Genomic DNA, 19,962 nt, shown 5'->3' with positions numbered 1-19,962 from the left:
CCCCAATTTGGTCTGACAGCAGGACGATGTCATCAGCGAAGTCAAGGTCTGACAAGTTGACTGACCCAATTCTTCTCGAACGTCTTCAGGCGGTATTATTATTGGAAAGAGAAACACTCAGCAATTTGATTTGCAGAAAGAATGCCAGTTTTGATATAGAGAAATCAAGTTATATGAAGAGGGAATTTTGCTAAGATCAGAGCAATCTGTAATGTGCCCAGAAAGAAGATGAGGTACTGTTCAAGCTTACATTGAACCTCATTACAACATCTATTGATAACTAGTCAATTGGAAGCTCAGGGTTGCCCCCATTCCTATTTCTCCCTCGCGCCATGGATCACGGATCACCACTCAGACAAAAGCAAGTGCTCTGCAAATCAGTGTATACAATATAACTATCTGCAAATATAATCTGCATTTGGTTATCCAATACAAAGGAAGCCACATTGTGAAAAACAAATGCAAACAGTGGATTGGAAGAAATCCATGAATCTTTGCTTCCCATGAAAAAAAATTGGTTGAGTTCCTAAATGGTGGGAATGGGTGATAGGACCAGCACTGTGTCTCCTACAATGGTATAAAGTGTTGAGAAATGGAGAGTGGTTGGGGGCAAAATGAAGTATACCTTTGAAACACTGAAGTGGAGGGGATTTGATATATCTGGTGGGATCTCTGGCAGAAATTTCAAAAGGCGATCCATTAAAGACGGAATCTGGTGAGATGGACGGCAAAGATCGTGCTCCTTGTCCATATGGCGTAGGCATTAGAATCATGGAGTCATAGAGTGATACAGTGTGGAAACAAGCCCTTCGGCTCAACTTGCCCACACTGGCCAACAATGTCCCAGCTACACTAGTCCCACATGCCTGCTCATGGTCCATATCCCTCCAAACCTGTCCTATCCACGTACCTGTCTAACTGTTTCTTAAATGATGGGATAGTCCCAGCCTCAACTACCTCCTCTAGCAGCTTGTTCCATGCACCCACCACCCTTTGTGTGAAAAAGTTACCCCTCGGATTCCGATTAAATCTTTTCCCCTTCTCCTTGAACCAATGTCCTCTGGTCCTCGATTCCCCTACTCTGGGCAAGAGACAGTGCATCCACCCGATCTATCCCTCTCATGATTTTGTTCACCTCTATAAGATCACCCCTCATCCTTCTGCACACCAAGGAATAGAGATGCAGCCTACTCAACCTCTCCTGATAGCTCTAGTCCTGGCAATATCCTTGTAAATCTTTTCTAAATCCTTTCAAGCTTGACAATATCTTTCCTATAATATGGTGCCCAGAACTGAACACAATATTCTAAATGCCGTCTCACCAACGTCTTATACAACTGCAACATGACCTCCCAACTTCTATACTCAATAGTCTGACTGATGAAGGCCAAAGTGCCAAAAGCCTTTTTGACCACCTTATTGACCTGCGACTCGACCTTCAAGGAACCATGCACCTGCACTCCTAGATCCCTCTGCTCTACAACACTACCCAGAGGCCGACCATTTACTGTGTAGGTCGTGCCCTTGTTCGACGTCCCAAAATGCAACACGTCACATTTCTCTATATTACATTCCATCAACAATTCCTCAGCCCACCTGGCCAATCGATCCAGATCCTCCTGCAATCTTTCACAACCATCTTCACTATCTGCAAAACCACTCATTTTTGTATCATCAGCAAATTTGCTAATCTTGCCCTGTATATCACATCCAAATCATTGATGTAGATGACAAACAGTAACGGGCCCAGCACCGAACCCTGAGGCACACCACTAGTCACAGGCCTCCAGACTGAGAAGCAACCTTCCACCATCACCCTCTGCTTCCTTCCATGGAGCCAATTTGCTATCCATTCAGCTATCTCTCCTTGGATCCCATGCGATCTAACCTTCCAGAGCAGTCTACCATGCGGAACCTTGTCGAAAGTCTTACTGAAGCCCATGTACACAACATCTACAGCTCTGCCCTCATCAACCTTTTTGGTCACATCTTCAAAAAAAATCAATCAGATTTGTGAGACACGACCTCCCAAGTACAAAACCATGCTGTCTATCCCTAATCAGCCCTTGCCCATCCAAATGCCTGTGTAACCTATCCCTCGGAATACACTCTAGTATCTTTCCAACTACAGATGTGAAGTTCACCGGCCTAAAGTTCCCAACATTTTCCCTGCAGCCCTTCTTGAAAAGAGACACACCATTAGCCCCCTCCAGTCTTCCACCACCTCTCCTGTATTTAATAATAATAATAATAATGCATTTTATTTATATAGCGCTTTTCATATACTCAAAGACGCTTTACAGAGATTTAGAGAACATAGGGAAATGAATAAATAGATAAATAAGTAAATAAGTAAACGAACAGAGAAAGGAGGCAGAAGGTGAGGTGACCTTCAGTGGTTGAAGGCAGTACTGAACAGGTGAGACTTCAGCGATGTTTTGAATGTGGTGAGTGTGGAGGAGTCTAACGGTTTGGGGTAGTGAGTTCCATAGGGTGGGAGCAGCGATGGAGAAAGCCCTGTCCCCCCAGGATCTAAGTTTGGTCCGGATGTGGGGGGATAGGAGATTGGCAGCAGCAGAGCGGAGGGTGCAGGTGGGAGTGTGCCTGTGGAGGAGGTCGGTCAGGTAGGATGGGGCCAGGTTATGGAGGGCTTTGTAGGTTATGAGGAGGATTTTGTACTGGATTCTCTGGGGGATGGGGAGCCAGTGGAGTTTGTAAAGGACGGGGGTGATATGGTCACGGATCGGGGTGTGGGTGAGTAGACGGGCAGCGGAGTTTTGAATGTATTGAAGTTTACTGATGATTTTTGAGGGTGCAGTAGTCCAGACGGGAGGTGATGAAGGCGTGGATGAGGGTTTCTGCAGCTGTGGAGGAGAGGGATGGACGGAGACGGGCAATGTTTTTGAGATGTGTTTGTCGAAGGAGAGGGTTTGATCAAAGATGATTCCAAGATTCCGGATGTGAGGGGAGGTGGATACTGGGAGACCATCAATGTTGAGGATGAAGTTTTGGGTGGATTTGGTGAGCGTTTTTGGACCAATGATGATGATTTCAGATTTGTTGCAATTGAGTTTGAGGAATTTTGAGTTTGAGGAATTTGAGTTTGAGGAAATTTAAGGACGACTCGTAGATTTCAACCAGGGCTCCCATAATTTCCTCTCTAGTTTCCCACAATGTCCTCGGATATATCTGATCAAGCCCTGGAGATTTGTCTACTTTCAAACACGATTCAGTACTTCTTCGATGGTAACACCAACTGCTCTCGACACTTCAATTGACTGCCCAGAGTTCCTCCGTCCTACTCTTTCTCCTTGGTAAATACAGAGGGGAAATACTCATTTAGTACCTTGCCCATCTCCTGTGGCTCCACACAGAGGTGACCGCATTGATTCCTGAGGGGTCCCACTCTCTAGTTACCCTTTTCCCCCTTATGTATTGATAAAATCTTTTGGGATTGTCCTTAATGCTACCCGCCAGAGCTATCTCCTGGCCCCTTTTTGCCAGTCTGATTTCCTTTTTCAGTTTACTCTTTAGTTCCCAAAACTCCTCCAGGGATGCACTTGATCCCAGCTGCCTATACCTGTCCCATGCATCCTTCTTGTTTTTGACTAATGCCTCAATTTCCCTCGTCAGCCAAGCTTCCTTACGTTTGCCTGTGTTCCCTTCTCTATAAAGGGGACGTACACATCTTGAGCTTTTGTCAGCACACTTTCAAAAACATCCCATTTGGCCGATATTCCTTTCCCCTCAAATAACCTACTTGAGCGAGACCTTCTCTCATACCCTCAAAGTTGGCCTTACCCCAGTTGAGCATTTTAACACGTGGACCCTCTCCGTCCCTATCCATAACTATCTTAAACCTAACCGAACTGTGGTCACTGGTCCCTAAAGGCTCCACCGCAAACAGTTAATTAACTTGCCTTTCCCAATTTCCCAATACTAAATCCAGTGCTGCCCTCTCATGTGTGGGGGCATCCATATACTGCTTAAGAAAATTCTCCTGATCACTTTTGAGGAATTGCACCCCATTTAAACCCTTCGCGCTATGATTTTCCAAGTCTATATTGGGAAAGTTGAAATCCCCTACTCCAACAGCCTTATTTGACCTGCATCTGTCTGCAATCTCCTGGCACATTTGTTCTTCCAATTCCCGTTGACTATTCGGGGGTCTATAGTACACCCCCAACAAGGTGATCATCCCTTTCTTGTTCCTCAGCTCCACCCATATAGCCTCACTAGACAAACCGTTCGTAATGTCACCACTGATCACAGCAGTGACATCCTTCTTGACCAACAATGCACCCCCCCCTCTTCTTTTTCCCTCACCCCCGTCTCTCCTGAATATCCTGTACCCCGGAACATTGAGCTGCCAGTCCTGCCCATCCCTTAACCAGGTTTCAGTCATCGCTACAACGTCCCAGTCGCTCGTACCTATCCATGCCCTCAGCTCATCTGTCTTCCCCATCAGACCCCTTGCATCAAAATACATGGTTTAAACCAACCCTTCTTCCTCACTCTCCGCCTTTCACCTGCCTATTATGTCCACTAACCATTCCCTCACCACCCTCCATACCAACTTCTAGCCTCTCACGTGCCTCTGTCCTGTATGAGATCCCTTCTATCTAGTTTAATCTAGTTTAAACCCTCCCGTGTAGCATTAGCAAACCTGCCCGCAAGGATGTTGGTCCCCTCCAGTTCAGGTGCAACCTGTCCCATGTGAGCCTAAATGGCCCGTTCCTGTTTTGCACCACCGGCAAGAGGTGTGAGACATGGATAAGATGCAGTTGAGGGCTTTATTCTCCATGGTGGTGATGAAGCACAGTTCAGGAGGAGGGAAGACATTTCACAAGTACCTCCATAGAAAATCTCATTATCAAAGGATCACAGTAACAGTTGTGACAGGAAAACAAGCAATACAGCTGCCAGACGGTCTCTGACTCAACAAACGAGCAAATGACCCCTCGGTTGCTGTGGCTCAGAGATGGAGGTGGAGTGAAAAGGCACGCAGAAATGCCCCGTTCCCTCCCAGTAGAAGGTGCCCACAACAGCTAGCAAATCCATCCCGATGGTCTCCCTAATACTCGTTCGTATGTGCATGGCATCCATTAAGTCTGGCATTCAAAATCTACGGAGGACCTGGATAATGAGGGAAGAGTCATAGACTGACCATGTGAAGGTGAAAGAGAGTGGGATTTGGCTGCAAAAGCAATTAAACCTTCAAGTTTCATGAGTGTAGGAAGTGGAAGCGTCTTGAGAGCAGTCAGTGTTACCGTCGAAGAAGTACTGAAGGTGCTATCGTGTATGAAGGTAGACAAATCTCCAGGGCTTGATCAGATATATCCGAGGACATTGTGAGAAACTAGAGAGGAAATTGTGAGAACCCTGGTTGAAATTTATGAGTCGTCCTTAAATACAGGAGAGGTGCCGGAAGATGGGTGTAGGATAGTGTTAATGTACGTGGATCACTGGGCGGCACGGACTTGGAGGGCCGAAAAGGCCTGTTTCCGGCTGTATATATATATGATATGATATGATATGGAGGGTGGCAAATGTGGTGCCTCTTTTCAAGAAGGGCTGCAGGGAAAAATGCTGGGAACTATAGGCATCTGTTGTTGGAAAGTTACTAGAGACTATTCTGAGGGATAGGTTATACAGGCATTTGGATGGGCAAGGGCTGATTAGGGATAGTAAGCATGGATTTGTACATGGGAGGTCATGTCTCACAAATCTGATTGATTTTTTGAAGACGTGACCAGAAAGATCAATGAGGGCAGAGCTGTAGATGTTGTGTACATGAACTTCAGTAAGGCATTCGACAAGGTTCCGGATGGTAGGCTGCTCTGGAAGGTTCGATTGCATGGGATCCAAGGAGCTGAATGGATAGCAAATTGGCTCCATGGAAGGAAACAGAGGGTGGTGGTGGAAGGTTATTCCTCAGACTGGAGGCCTGTGACTAGTGGTGTGCTTCAGGGTTCAGTGCTGGGCCTGTTACTGTTTGTCATCTATATCAATGATTTGGATGAGAACTTACAAGGCAAGATAAGCAAGTTTGCTGACGATACAAAAGTGAGTGGTTTTGCATAGTGAAGATGGTTGTGAACGATTGCAGCAGGATCTGGATCGATTGGCCAGGTGGGCGGAGGAATGGTTGATGGAATTGAATACAGAAAAGTGTGAGGTGTTGCATTTTGGGACGTCGAACAAGGGCACAACCTACACAGCAAATTGTAATCCTGTGGGTAGTGTTATAGGGCAGAGGGATCTTGGAGTGCAGGTGCTTGGTTCCTTGAAGGTCGAGTCGCAGGTAAATAAGGTGGACAAAAAGGCTTTTGGCACATTGGCCTTCATCAGTCAGAGTATTGAGTATAGAAGTTGGGGGGGGAGGTCATGTTGCAGTTGTATAAGACGCTGGTGAGACTGCATTTACAATAGTGTGTTCAGTTCTGGGCACCATGTTATAGACGATATTGTCAAGCTTGAAAGGGTTCAGAAAAAAATTACAAGCTATAGGGAGAGGTTGAGTAGGCTAGGTCTCTATGCCTTGGAGCGCAGGAGGATGAGGGGTGATTTTATAGAGGTGTACAAAATCCATGAGAGGAATAGCACAGAATCTCTTCCCCAGAGTAGGGGAATCGAGGACCAGGAGACATAGGTTGAAGGTGAAAAGATTCAATAGGAATCTGAGGGGTAACTTTTTCACACAAAGTGTGGTGGGTGTATGGAACAAGCTGCCAGAGGAGGTAGATGAGGCTGGGACTATCCCATCATTTAAGAAACAGTTAGACAGTTACATGGATAGGACAGGTTTGGAGGTCTCTGGACCAAGCGCAGGCAGGTGGGACTCGTGTAGCTGGGACAATGTTGGCCGGTGTGGGCAAGTTGGGCCAAATGGCCTGTTTCCCCACTGTGTCACTCTGACTATAACAAAAATGCAGTCGTTAATGTACTGGACACGTCACAAAAATACAACTCAGGCCAATGTGATTTCCCATAACTTGCGCTTTGATACGGTGGGAGTGAACAAAGTGGAAGGATAAATTGATCCATGTGAAGACAAGATAATGCTTGCTGGAAAAACAAATCGTTTGGCAAATTGATTTTAATTAGAAGTGGTCCTTAGTAAATTGGTTTTCCTCTCATCTACAGTACTCAGTTTACAAAACCGATCTTCAGTTCAAGAATAACAACCACCATATTTATAATTTGTCTCATAAATTATAATCAACATTCTTTATTATCCAAGTCAAATAATTAAAGTGAGTAATAATTCAAATTAATCAATAAATGAATTGATATGCTTCAATTCAAATTTATTCTTCAAAGAAAAAATTCTTCAAAACAAAGTTCAGTCTCCAAAACATCCTTTATTATTCAGTTACACTTCATCAAATAAACAAGAATCTCCCTTCACTGAAGGGGTTCTGCTTTTCCAACTACTTTTGTCTGTGTAGGCTATTTTCATGTAAATGTTTAGACACGACAAATTGAAATACATTAAGAATCTGAAATACTTAATTGATAGCCTATAACAAACAAAAGACTAAATGAAGATTTTTTTTTTAATTACTTGAACTGGAATTCAATATTGACATAATACACTGCAAAAATTTGGCATTTTATGAAGAAAGTTGTTTCTGAAATCTCAAAACAAAATTGTCGCTGGTTCAGCAGTTTGTAACATCTGTGGATGCAAGTTTTGGACTTTGGAACATTATTCAAATCATTTTTTACCGCTTCCGTTCTCCTTTTTGCGTTCTCTTTTTCTCCTTTTCTTTCCTTTCTTGCTTTGCAAGTTTATCTTTTTCTCGCTGTAGTTTATCTTGCTCTTTCTTCTTCTGTGCATCGTCCCGAGCCTTTTCCCTTTCTGCTTTTTTTGCAACAAGAACTGCCTCGACATTTGTGTTTTTGAACAGAGCTTTGGTTATATTAAGGATTTTGAATTATTTAATGTTCTGCTAAAGAGAATAATATTTTATTTGTTACCAAAAGTCCAAATCCATTGTAAAATATTAAAACTGAAAGGGAAACATGTATTAAAACAACTTGATCTTGCCTATTTTTAATTATTTCCATGGGACACATAGTTTAACCTGTTCCCTTGTTTCACTGGTTCTTGGTCAGATGATAACAAATTCCCATCTCTTTAACTATCATATTTATTACTCAAATAGTCTTGATTACAAGTAAACAGTAATGAGAAGTTGGCCAGCCTATCATAAAGCTCCTTTTAAGTAAAAAAGAGCAAGTGGACCAAGTTGGGTCCAAACCTCTCCTGGAGTGGTGCAGCACCCCCTCCTCCCCCCCCCTTCACCCTTTCCTCCCTCCCCCTCACCCCCTTCGCCCCTTCCTCCCTCCCCCCCCCCCCCCCCCCTTCCCTCCCAAGTGGATCCTTTGGGTCCAAACCTCTCCTGCATTGGTGCAGCACCCCTCCTCCCCTTCCCTCCCCCCCTTTACCCCTCTCTCCCTCCCTTCTCCCTCCCCATCCCCTTCACCACTCGCCCCTCCCCTCCTTCCCCCCTCTCTCCCTCCTCCCGCTGCACCCCTCCCCTCCCGCCCCCCCTCGGCCCAACCGTGGAGCCGTTGCTGGGCGGGGAGTGCCCCCATGGCCGTGTGACAGCAAGGGGGGAGAGGGGAAAAGCAGTGACATCGGCCCCGTTTCTCCTGCAGCTCGGCTGCAATCTGCAGTGGGGAACGGGAGGGACGGCATGGACCCGTACTACATGACTCTAATGTTGATTTTTTTAAAAATCCGTGAAGCTTTGAATACAAATGACGGGGTTGTATCCTCCATGACCCAAACTCGTCCACTCAGCACATTAAATGTTGAGGATATTCAGTAATTGATGGAAATCCTTCAAAATGCATTGTCAGCAAATATAGATAACAAAATTGTGTTCGACACAAACCTTGAAAAGCATACATCTAATTTTAGCCCAAGGAACATAGCTGCATTGTTTTCAAAAATTACCATCATAAAATACTGAGTACCTGAAGGAATCATACACCAAATTAAATGCATTAGCAAAAGGATACACTTATCGCCAAAGTTAAATGATCCACTGACTCCACGGGCTTGTTCATCTTCAGTGCTTATGTTAAAGAAATTAAAAATGCAAGCTCCGAATAACAAAATACAAATCGAAGAACTGGTGCATCACATTATTGACTTCACCACACAGTTGTTGCAGATATGATACAATCTGTGAATTCAAAGGGCATTTCCCACAAGATTTATTGGATCCACTCTGACCTTTTCAGTTCCTGAATATTATAGATTTTTTTAGATTTAGATATACAGCACAGAAACAGGCCATTCGACCCACCGGGTCCGCGCCGCCCAGCGATCCCCGCACACTAACACTATTCTACACACACTAGGGACAATTTTTACATTTGCCCAGCCAATTAACCTACATACCTGCACGTCTTTGGAGTGTGGGAGGAAACCGAAGATCTCGGAGAAAACCCACACAGGTCATGGGGAGAACGAACAAACTCCGTACAGATGGCGCCCGTAGTCAGGATCGAACCTGAGTCTCTGGTGCTACATTCGCTGTAAGGCAGCAACTCTACCGCTGTGCCACCGTGCAAGTATAGACACAAGGAACTGCCAATGCTGCAAACTTGACTAGAACAAAAGTGCTGGAGTAACTCAGCGGGTCAGGGAGCACCTCTGGAAGACATGGTTGAGACCGTTTGGATCCGAACCCTTTTCAGAGCCGAAATGTCACCTATCCATGTCCTCCATACACACTGTCTGATTCGCCGAGTTACTCCAGCAGTTGTGTTCTATATATACGTGTTTCAAGGAGTAAGCAACTTCAAGAGGTTCATTGCAAATAAAAAGGCCCACATGAAGTGACTAAGTCAGTAAGGTTCCAGGTCCTTTTCTCCTGTACAATGGATGAAAACAAAATATAGTCAATTAAATCAAATGATCTGCAGGATGTTAATTTGAACAATATTCATTCCATTACCAGTGGGTTTGTCAAGAAAAAAATTAGAATTAATTTGGCAATCTCCCTCATTATCACAAATATTGGCTGATACAGAAAAAGTGTCACATTTCAGTAACTGTGACATCGGAAACACGTTAACATATTTTGCCCATCTCTGTCATAATCATAGAGTGATACAGTGTGGAAAAAGGACCTTCGGACCAACTCGCCCACACTGGCCAACAATGTTCCACCTACACTAGTCCCACTTGGCTGCGCTTGGTCCAAATCCCTCCAAATCTGTCCTATCCATGTACCTGTCCAACTGTTTCTTAAATGACGGGATTGTCCCAGCCGCAACTACCTCCTCTGGCAGCTCGTTCCATACACCCACCACCCTTTGTGTGAAAAAAGTTACCCCTTTGATTCCTATTATATCTTTCCCCCTTCATCTTGAACCTATATCCTCTGGTCCCCGATTCCCCTACTCTGGGCAAAAGACTGTGCATCTACCCGATCTATTCCTCTCATGATTTTGTATAGATCTATAAGATCACCCTCATCCTCCTGCGCTCCATGGAATAGAGACCCAGCCTACTCAACCTCTCCCTACAGCTTACACCCTCTAGTCCTGGCAACATCCTTGTAAATCTCTTCTGAACCCTTTCAAGATTGAAAATATCTTTCCTATAACATAGTGCCCAGAACTGAACTCAATATTCTAAACACGGTCTCAACAACGTCTTATACAACTGCAACATGACCTTCCAACTTCTATACTCAATACTCTGACTGATGAAGGCCAAAGTGCCAAAAGCCTTTTTGACCACCTTATCTACCTGCGACTCGACCTTCAAGGAACCATGTACCTGTACTCCTAGATCCCTCTGCTCTACAACACTACCCAGAGGCCGACCATTTACTGTGTTGGTCGTGCCCTTGTTCGATGTCCCAAAATGCAACACCTCATACTTTTTTGTATTAAATTCCACCAACCATTCCTCCGCCCACTTGGCCAATCGATCCAGATCCTGCTGCAATCTTTCACAACCATCTTCATTATCTGCAAAACCACTCACTTTTGTATCATCAGCAAACTTGCTTATCTTGCCCTGTATGTTCTCATCCAAATCATCGATGTAGATGGCAAACAGTAACGGGCCCAGCACCGAATCTTGAGGCACACCACTAATCACAGGCCTCCAGACTGAGAAGCAACCTTCCACCATCACCCTCTGCTTCCTTCCATGGAGCCAATTTGCCATCCATTCAGCTATCTCTCCTTGGATCCCATGCGATCTAACCTTCCAGAGCAACCTACCATGCAGAACCTTGTCGAATGCCTTACTGAAGTCCATGTACACAAAATCTACAGCTCTGCCCTCATCAACCTTTTTGGTCACATCTTCAAAAAATCAAATCAGATTTGTGAGACACGACCTCCCAAGTACAAAACCATGCCGACTATCCCTAATCAGCCCTTGCCCATCCAAATGCCTGTGTAACCTATCCCTCAGAATACTCTCCAGTAACTTACCAACTACAGATGTTAAGCCGATAGTTCCCAGCATTTTCCCCTACAGCCCTTCTGTCTTCCGGCATCTCTCCTGTATTTAAGGTCGACTCGTAAATTTCAACCAGGTCTCCCGCAATTTCCTGCAATATCCTCGGATATATCTGATCGAGTCCTGGAGATTTGTCTACCTTAAAACACTAAAGTACCTTCAGTACTTCTTCGTCGGTAACTCTGACTGCTCTCAAGACACTTCCAGTGACTGCTCCAATTTCCTCTGTCCTATTGTCTTTCTCCTCGGTAAATACAGAGGAGACTCATTGAGGACCTTGCCCATCTCCTGTGGCTCCACACAGAGATGACCGCGTTGATTCCTTGAGAGGTCCCACTCTCTCTCTAGTTACCCTTTCCCCACTTATGTATTTATAAAATCTTTTGGGATGGTCCTTAATGACAAGCTTTAAAAAAAAAAAATCTGCCACATAGTAAGGACAGTAGAGTCTTATAATCCCTTCTCCAGAGTACGATTATGGTTACATTTCATGACTATCCACCATAAATAATTTAGCTTAATTTAGAGCATGGAAACAGGCATTTCGGCCCACCGAGTCCACGCCAACCAGCGATCCCTGTACACTAGTTCTATCCTACACATTCAGGACAATTTACAGAAGCCAATTAACCTACAAACCTGCATTTCCTTGGGAAGTGGGAGGAAATTTGAGCACTTAGAAAAAAATCCATGCGGTCAATGTACAAACTCCACACAGACCAGAGGCACCCAAGGTCAGGATCAAACCCAGGTCTCTGGTGCTGTGAGGCAGTAGTTCTACCGCTGTGCCACTGTGTTTGCGCATACTTAATTTTATAAAATGCTATGAAAAATTTGAAGTTAATTTCTATGAATTTTGTCATCCAAGTGTTTATTTGTCAGAAGCACTAGATATGAACTGGAGCAATACAATTTTTACATGTGTCTGTAAAGCTGCAGCAAGTAATGTTTTGGTCAACAAATAACACTAGTGATCAGAAACATGCTTGCATATGGTTCTTCTTCTGTCGTATGTGTTTTAGACCTGCAGCTCCATTGAGGCGAGCCAGGCCGTGTCATCGTCCAGGTTAATCAGACCTCGCTTGCATATGGTGAAACTCTAATAATCCGGCACACTCAACACTTTTGTGGTGCCAGACAAGCAGACTTTATGCACCATTGGACATTGTTCCTATTAATACCGTAACACACTTTTAATTATCTTTCTTCAAAAGATGCTACATAATATTTAGTTTAAAGATACAGCGTGGAAACAGGCCCTTCACCCACCGACCAATGATCATCCATACGCAAGTTCCATCCGATGCACTCGAGACAATTTACAGAAGCCAATTAACCTACAAACCTGCACGTCTTTGGAATGCGTGAAGAAACCTGAGCACCTGGAGAAAACCCACGTGGTCACACGGGGAACGTGCATACTCCATATAGACAGCATCCATACTCAGAATCGAACTCAGGACTCTAGCGCTATAAGGCAGCAGGTCTTTCGCTGTGCTACTGTGTCACCCTTAATATTGTACAAATATTGCTAACTATGTAATCTTTTATTAGGATTGCAGGTTCATTATTCCCGTTTTAAAAGAACATCGTTTCCCTTATTTCTGGTGTTAAATTTTCAACTTCCATGTTCTCAACCAACCATGAAGGAGAACAGGTGGTTTACACTACCTCACCCGTCATGTTTTCTTGTTTGCTGGAAGGGAAGGATGACAAAAGAACAACACCGCATTTTGTAATACATGAATGTAAAATTATTCTCCCGAAGTTATCTTAATTCTTCTTCCCAAGAAAGGATATTCCTCTTCATCGGTTATGTTTGCATACTGTGCAAGAACTGCAGCTTTTGTAGATCTTTCCTGCTCTGAAGCACCTTTTTGTTTCACAACAATTTGAGCTTGTTTCTCAATCATACTTGCAATGGCTTGTACTTCGTCTTTTAAAACAAACAGATCAAATGGTGCAGTTAGATAAACTTTGGTGACAGTTAGAATTCCAAAAAAACATCAAATGATTTTCCTTAATACAGTTGCATAAATAAAATAATATCCGGCACAGTTATGAAACATACTCACCCAATTAATTGGCTTCATGCATTTAAAATATGCAAATAAAAGAACAGCAATTATTCGACATCTGAGATTATCCTGAATTTTACCTTCATCATTTTTCTCTTGAGTGATATTGTTTGTGATTTCAGACCACTTTTGAATAATTTCTTTACAAATAATTGTTAATGAATCTTCGTCCTGAAAAAAAAAGTACGTGCTTAATCTCAGAAAAAAAGTGTATTCAAGTCTAAGAAGCATTCAGTTCAGAGATATTCTGGCCTTTTGTGATTAACAAGACTTCACCATCATTCACTTCCTCTTGGTCTCGACCACATCACAGACAACATCTTGTCTCCACATCTCCCTCTTCTCTATAACTTAAAATTCAGCCCCAAGTTTTCTTCAGTGTTTGATGAAAGATAAGTAAATGGCATTAAATATGAACTCTTTCACTTTTCACATGTGCTGCCTGGCCTGGCCTGCTGAATACCTGCAGCACTGTGCATTGTTATTTGTGGCTCATAGCACTAAGGATACCGTTTCCCCTGTGGCAATAGAGTAAGCCCAAGAGATATTCAAGTTCAAAGTTCAAAATACTTTATTTGTCCCCGTGGGGCAATTTACAAAGGCACATATAGTACAAAAACTATTGGGGGAGGGGATTAGCAAGGTGAGCAGCGGGACGGGGTGGCTGGGAGTTGAGGAGCTGAACAGCCTTGGGGAAAGGTTGCCCTTCTCCTCTGTGTCCCACAGGCTGGGCAGCGAAGCCGGCGTCCTGAGGGGAGCCACTCAAACGCAGAGAACAGGACATGTGAGGGGTCCTGTAAAATCCTGCCAGCTAACCTTAGCATCTGCTGGTCGCATAGGGTGGAGAGAGAGGGCTCTGACAGGGAGTCCAATAATTTTGGAACAGACTTTGGCTGTGCTCTGCAGGCAATTTCTGTTCTGAAGGCTGATGGAGTGAAACCAGCAGGTGAAGGAGAACGTGATGACGCTCTCAATGAAGTAGTACTAAAACGTTATGAGGATGTCCTTGCTGACCCCAAAGGAGTTGAGCTTCCTCAGGAGATACTGCCGCTGCTGGCATTTTTTAGGGGTAGGCCATTTAGAACGGAGATGAGGAAAACCTTTTTCAGTCAGAGAGTTGTAAATCTGTGGAATTCTCTGCCTCAGAAGGCAGTGGAGGCCAATTCTCTGAATGCATTCAAGAGAGAGCTTGATAGAGCTCTTAAGGACAGCGGAGTTAGGGGGTATGGGGAGAAGGCAGGAACGGGGTACTGATTGAGAATGATCAGCCATGATCATATTGAATGGTGGTGCTGGCTCGCAGGGCCGAATGGCCTACTCCTACACTTATTGTCTATTTCCTGAGGATACGTTCCGTGTTGGAGGCAAATTTCAGCAGGTTGTCGAAGACTGTGCCCAGGTACTTGTACTCCTCAACAATCTCCACATGCTTCCCGTGGATAGTGGTGATGACCATCGTCAGCACCACCCCCATGACTGATTTTTTTGGTCAACATATTCTATTGCCAAATGTCAGGTCCTTTATAACTATTATGATTTGTCGTTGTGCTACATTAAATTCTCAAGATATTGATTTTGTTATTATTACAAAAATATCTCCAGTAGTTTAGGAAGGAACTGCAATGCTGGTTTAAACCAATGATAGACACAAAAAGCTGGAATAACTCAGCGAGTCAGACAGCATCTCTGGAGAAAATAGGCAAGTTTCGGGTCGAGACCCTTCTTCAGACTGAGAGTCATGGAAAAGGGAAACGAGAGGTGTAGACAGTGATGTAGAGATATAGAACAAATGAATGAAAGATATGCAAAAAAGTAATGATGATAAAGGAAACAGGCCATCGTTAGCAGTGTCCTAGGTGAAAACAAGTTACAATGAGACTCATCAAGACGACTTTGAAGCTGGTACGACTTGAGTGGGGTAAAGGATGGAGGGAGAGGGGATGAAAGGGTTACTTGAAGTTAGAGAAATAAATACTCATACCCCTGGGCGTAAACTGCCCAAGTAAAATATGAGACGCTGTTTTTCCAATTTACGTTTGGCCTCACTGCCAATGAAGGAGGCCTCGGACAGAAAGGTCAGTGTGGGAATGTGAAGGGGAAGAGGTTGGAGGAAGTTTCAAAGTTGTCTTGTCCAACCAGCAATCACCCCATAAATTAATTCTATCCTACACACCAAGGACAATTTATAGAAGCCAAATAATCTTATCATTAAACCCCAAACCACACCCAGAAAGGGCATTTTAACTTTACTTCCTCCTATAACGTCAATATTTTTACCTTTGATCAAAACATATTTGAAAGGTAAATATTAACAAATTACTGTAGATGTTGGAAATCTGAAATAAAAACAGAAAATGTTGGAAATATTCAACAGGTCAGGTAGCATCCATGGAAAGATAAACAGATTGTGTTTATCATTCATATTCTGACAAAACAAACCTTCGACCCAAAACATTAACCCTGATCAAAATATAAAGTGCTAGAGGAACCCAGCAGGTCAGGTAGAATCTGTGGAAGGAATAGACATGAGATGCTTTGGTTCTGGATTATTTTTCAGTCTGAAGAAAGATCACAGCCCAAAAAAACAAGAACTGCTGCCTGGTATGCCGAGTTTCTCCATCACTTTGTATTTTGTTCAAGATTCCAGCATCTGCATTAACTCGGATACTCTCTCCACAGAGAGTGTCTGATCTGTTGAGTTTCCAACATCTTAATAATAATAATAATAATATTCATTTATTGTCATTGCAACGAGTACAACGAAATTAAAAAATAGCCAATCCTTGTGTTTATAGCTGAAAAATAGGCACTTTCTTCAGAAACTCGGCACTTACCAAGGTGAAGATACAAATAAAGGACAATATATTCAGTAACGATATGCCTGTTTTTTCTGTATCACACTTGGTTAGGCAGCTTCTCAAGGGAAGGGAAAGTTACTGTGCCAGCTGCCTCAATGACTGCAACTAAATTAGAATCCTCACCACTGTATCGAATTACAACAAACGTTTCAAATTACACTTTAACAGAGTCAATGCTGATCAACGTTTTATTTAAAGTTAACGCGACCGTACAATAAAGGAACACGCTGTAATTGATTGCGGGGAAGGATTAAAGCAGGCGGGCTGAAGCCACACTGTCATGGTCCGCGCTCCACTCACCAGAAACGCAGATAAAATGCCTTCAAGTGCCTCGGACTTTTCCTCTTCGCTCTCCTCCTCTCGCAAGATGCCATTAATGTAGGAGCCGTACACGTCCTCGTCTATTTCCAGCTGCTCCAGCCGCCTGCTGAGCCACGCCGCGAAGCCGCCCCCCGCCAGCCCGCCGCAGGGCCCGGGCATAGTCCCTGCCAGCCCGCCACTGGGCCCGGACACTGTCCCCGCCAGCCCGCCGCTGGGCCCGGGCACAGTCCCCGCCAGCCCGCCGCTGGGCCCGGGCACAGTCCCCGCCAGCCCGCCGCTGGGCCCGGGCACAGTCCCCGCCAGCCCGCCACTGGGAGCCGCCATCTTGTGTCCGCGGGGTCCTGGCGGCTGGTGCGGGTGCCCGTGCGACGCCTGCTCGGCGCCTGCGCACTCGGATCCCCGTGTGAGGAGGAGCGAAGTTTGAATCGGTGGCCGCAGGGATCGCGAGCGGCGCGGGACGGGACTGGACTGGTGGGGGAGAGAGAGCGCGCGCGCGCGCGAGGAGCGCGGGACGGCTACGGGGAGAGGGAGCGCGAGGAGCGGCGCCCACAGGTAGTGGCGCCCACTTGGGCTTCGGCTCCAACCCCACCGAGCAATCTCGGGCGGCGGGGGTTTAAATGGGGAGGGGAGAGGGGGGGTGGGGTGAGGTGAGGGAGAGAGGGGTGAGAGAGGGGGGGGGGGGGGGTGAGAGGGGGGGGGGGGGTGGGAGGGGGGGGGTTGAGGTGAGGGGTTGAGGTGAGGGAGAGAGGGGGGGGGTGGGAGAGGGGTGAGGGAGAGGGGGGGGTGGGTGGGAGAGGAGGGGGGTGGGTGAGGGAGGGGGGTGAGGGGGAGGGGGAGGGAGGGGGTGAAGGGAGGGGGTGAGGGAACGGGGTGAGGGAAGGGGGGGGTGAGGGAAGGGGGGGTGAGGGAAGGGGGGGGTGAGGGAGAGGGGGATTGAGGTGAGGGAGAGAGGGGTGAGGGAGAGGGGGGGTGGGTGAGGGAGGGGGGGTGAGGGAGGGGGGGTGAGGGAGGGGGGGTGAGGGAGAGGGGGAGGGAGGGGGTGAGGGAGGGGGTGAGGGAAGGGGGGGGTGAGGGAAGGGGGGGTGAGGGAGAGGGGGGTTGAGGGAGAGGGGGGTTGAGGTGAGGGAGAGGGGGGTTGAGGGAGGACTGGGCCGGGGCCACGGCTCAGGGGTGGATTGCCCTCCACAGTCCGGGACTGGACTCCCCCTCGCCAGCAATCATCACTCTGCATTTTTTTAAAAACAATGGAAATATTTCCAAAACAACATTAGAATTACTGGAAAAACTCGGCGGGTCGGGCAGCCGGAACGGAGGGAGACATTTCCAGAGGAGGTTCTGGTGAATACTCTGCTCCAGTGGTTGGTCAAGTCAAATTGAGTTTGCCTGCAAGGTCGTTTTCGCGTATTGCGTGCAGTTCTGGACGCCCCAGTACAGAAAGGATGTGGAGACTTTGGAGAGGAGGTTTACTAGATTGGTGCCTGGATTAAAATGTCTTAGTTTATACACAACAGGACACAAAGTGTCACTGAGCAGGTTAGACAGCATCTCTGGAGAACATGGATAGGTGATGTTGTTGGAATAATTTTCACCAGACGTGAGTGACTATCTAACTGGAGCTACTTTATTAACAATAACTTGTCAGACAAGGAGAATAGTCAAGCAAGAGACTGTCCTCTCGATTCAAAGCATGCAGTATTTTATATCATTTTTGATAGCATAATAGCAAGGTTAGTCAGGATTGGGAGTAAAGAAGTTGACATCTAGAGCAGCGGATACAATAGATGAGGTTGGAGGAGGTGCAGGTGAACCTTTGTCTCACCTGGAAAGGCTGTTTGCGTCCTTGGATGGAGTTGAGGGGGGAGGTTAGTCATGTACACTTGTCTACCAGGGTTAACTATTCTGATTCAGCATTCAGTAACTTTCCACTGAGAAAAAGATTTCTTTATCTATGTTCACAAACTCTTCTTTGTGTTTAGCGAACTTGTTTTCTTGACTATGGGCCACCTGCACCAGGAATGTTTAGCCTAACTCTCAGAGGGTACATTAACTGGAGTAAAGTTTAATTCCCGCACAGTGAAGAGGCCAACATGTTTCCTTTATCATCGTTACTTTTTTGCATATCTTTCATTCATTGTTCTTTATAGACAATAGGTGCAGGAGGAGGCCATTCGGCCCTTCGAGCCAGCACCGTCATTCAATGTGATCATGGCTGATCATTCTCAATCAGTACCCCGTTCCTGCGTTCTCCCCATACCCCCTGACTCCGCTATCCTTAAGAGCTTTATCTAGCTCTCTCTTGAATGCATTCAGAGAATTGGCCTCCACTGCCTTCTGAGACAGAGACTTCCACAGATTCACAACTCTCTGACTGAAAAAGTTTTTCCTCATCTCAGTTCTAAATGGCCTACCCCTTATTCTTAAACTGTGGCCCCTTGTTGGGAACATGTTTCCTGCCTCTAACGTGTCCAACCCCGTAATAATCTTATACGTTTCGATAAGATCTCCTCTCATCCATCTAAATTTCAGTGTATACAAGCCTAGTCGCTCCAGTCTTTCAACATATGATAGTCCCGCCATTCCGGGAATTAACCTAGTAAACCTACGCTGCACGCCCTCAATAGCAAGAATATCCTTCCTCAAATTTGGAGACCAAAACTGCACAAAGCTTTTTGTTTCTATGTTCGAGTGAAGTGCTGCCCATGTTGAAAGACAAAATGGAAGAACAGCTCAGTTCATCCCACAATTCCCACAATGATTCCAATGGAGACCCTTCTTTGACCCAAAACGTCACCTATCCATATTCTTCAGCGATGCTGCCTGATCTGCAGGGTGACTTCAGCACTGTGTGTTGTTTTGTGCATTAACCAGCATCTGCAGTTCTTTGTTTCTACATGACCTACCCAACTATGGTGATAAACCAATAAGATGAAAATCCTGGGCAGACACAAAATGCTGGAGTAACTCAGCGGGTCAGGCAGCATCTCTAGAAAGAAGGAATGGGTGTAGTTTTGCGTCGAGATCGTTCTTCAGACGTCTGAAGAACGGTCTCAACCCGAAACGTCACCCATTCCTTCTCTCCAGAGATGCTGCCTGACCCGCTGAGTTACTCCAGCATTTTGGGTCTACCTTCAATTTAAAGCAGCATCTACAGTTTTTTTGCCACGATGAAAATCCTGCATGATGCATTATAAATTAGGCATAA

At 45.4% G+C, this 19,962-nt stretch overlaps 2 protein-coding genes across 2 annotated transcripts in view; one reads left to right on the top strand and one right to left on the bottom strand.

Moving 5' to 3' along the window:
* Positions 1–7,293: 7,293 nt before the first annotated feature.
* Positions 7,294–17,112, bottom strand: ccdc43 (coiled-coil domain containing 43). Its single transcript, XM_078424756.1, has 5 exons — positions 16,740–17,112; positions 13,662–13,752; positions 13,304–13,439; positions 9,034–9,086; positions 7,294–7,915 (listed from the first exon to the last, which is right to left on the bottom strand). The coding sequence occupies exons 1-5, from the start codon at positions 17,082–17,084 to the stop codon at positions 7,728–7,730; spliced, it is 813 nt and encodes a 270-aa protein (XP_078280882.1). The 5' UTR covers positions 17,085–17,112; the 3' UTR covers positions 7,294–7,727.
* A 59-nt stretch (positions 17,113–17,171) lies between these two features.
* LOC144607585 (uncharacterized) overlaps positions 17,172–19,962 on the top strand; it is a 44,086-nt gene continuing 41,295 nt past the window's right edge. The window contains exon 1 of the mRNA XM_078424503.1: positions 17,172–17,312. The gene's annotated coding sequence lies outside the window, so the exon portion shown is untranslated. The remainder of the gene's footprint in view (positions 17,313–19,962) is intronic.

Source organism: Rhinoraja longicauda, chromosome 29 (genome assembly GCF_053455715.1).
Source record: "Rhinoraja longicauda isolate Sanriku21f chromosome 29, sRhiLon1.1, whole genome shotgun sequence".
Taxonomy (NCBI): Eukaryota; Metazoa; Chordata; class Chondrichthyes; order Rajiformes; family Arhynchobatidae; genus Rhinoraja; species Rhinoraja longicauda.
The sequence above is the reverse complement of the archived record's forward strand: the minus strand, read 5'-3'. Positions and strand labels throughout refer to the sequence as shown.

Bases quoted from the DNA above. Each gene is read 5' to 3' on its own strand.
- ccdc43 (XM_078424756.1), bottom strand. From the start codon at position 17,084: ATGGCGGCTCCCAGTGGCGGGCTGGCGGGGACTGTGCCCGGGCCCAGC. The intron at 13,440-13,661 runs GTAAAATTCAGG...TTGTTTTAAAAG, and splicing joins TCAAGAGAAAAATGATGAAG to ACGAAGTACAAGCCATTGCA. The intron at 9,087-13,303 runs ATATCCTTTCTT...TAACATAAGCAC, and splicing joins AACATAACCGATGAAGAGGA to TGAAGATGAACAAGCCCGTG.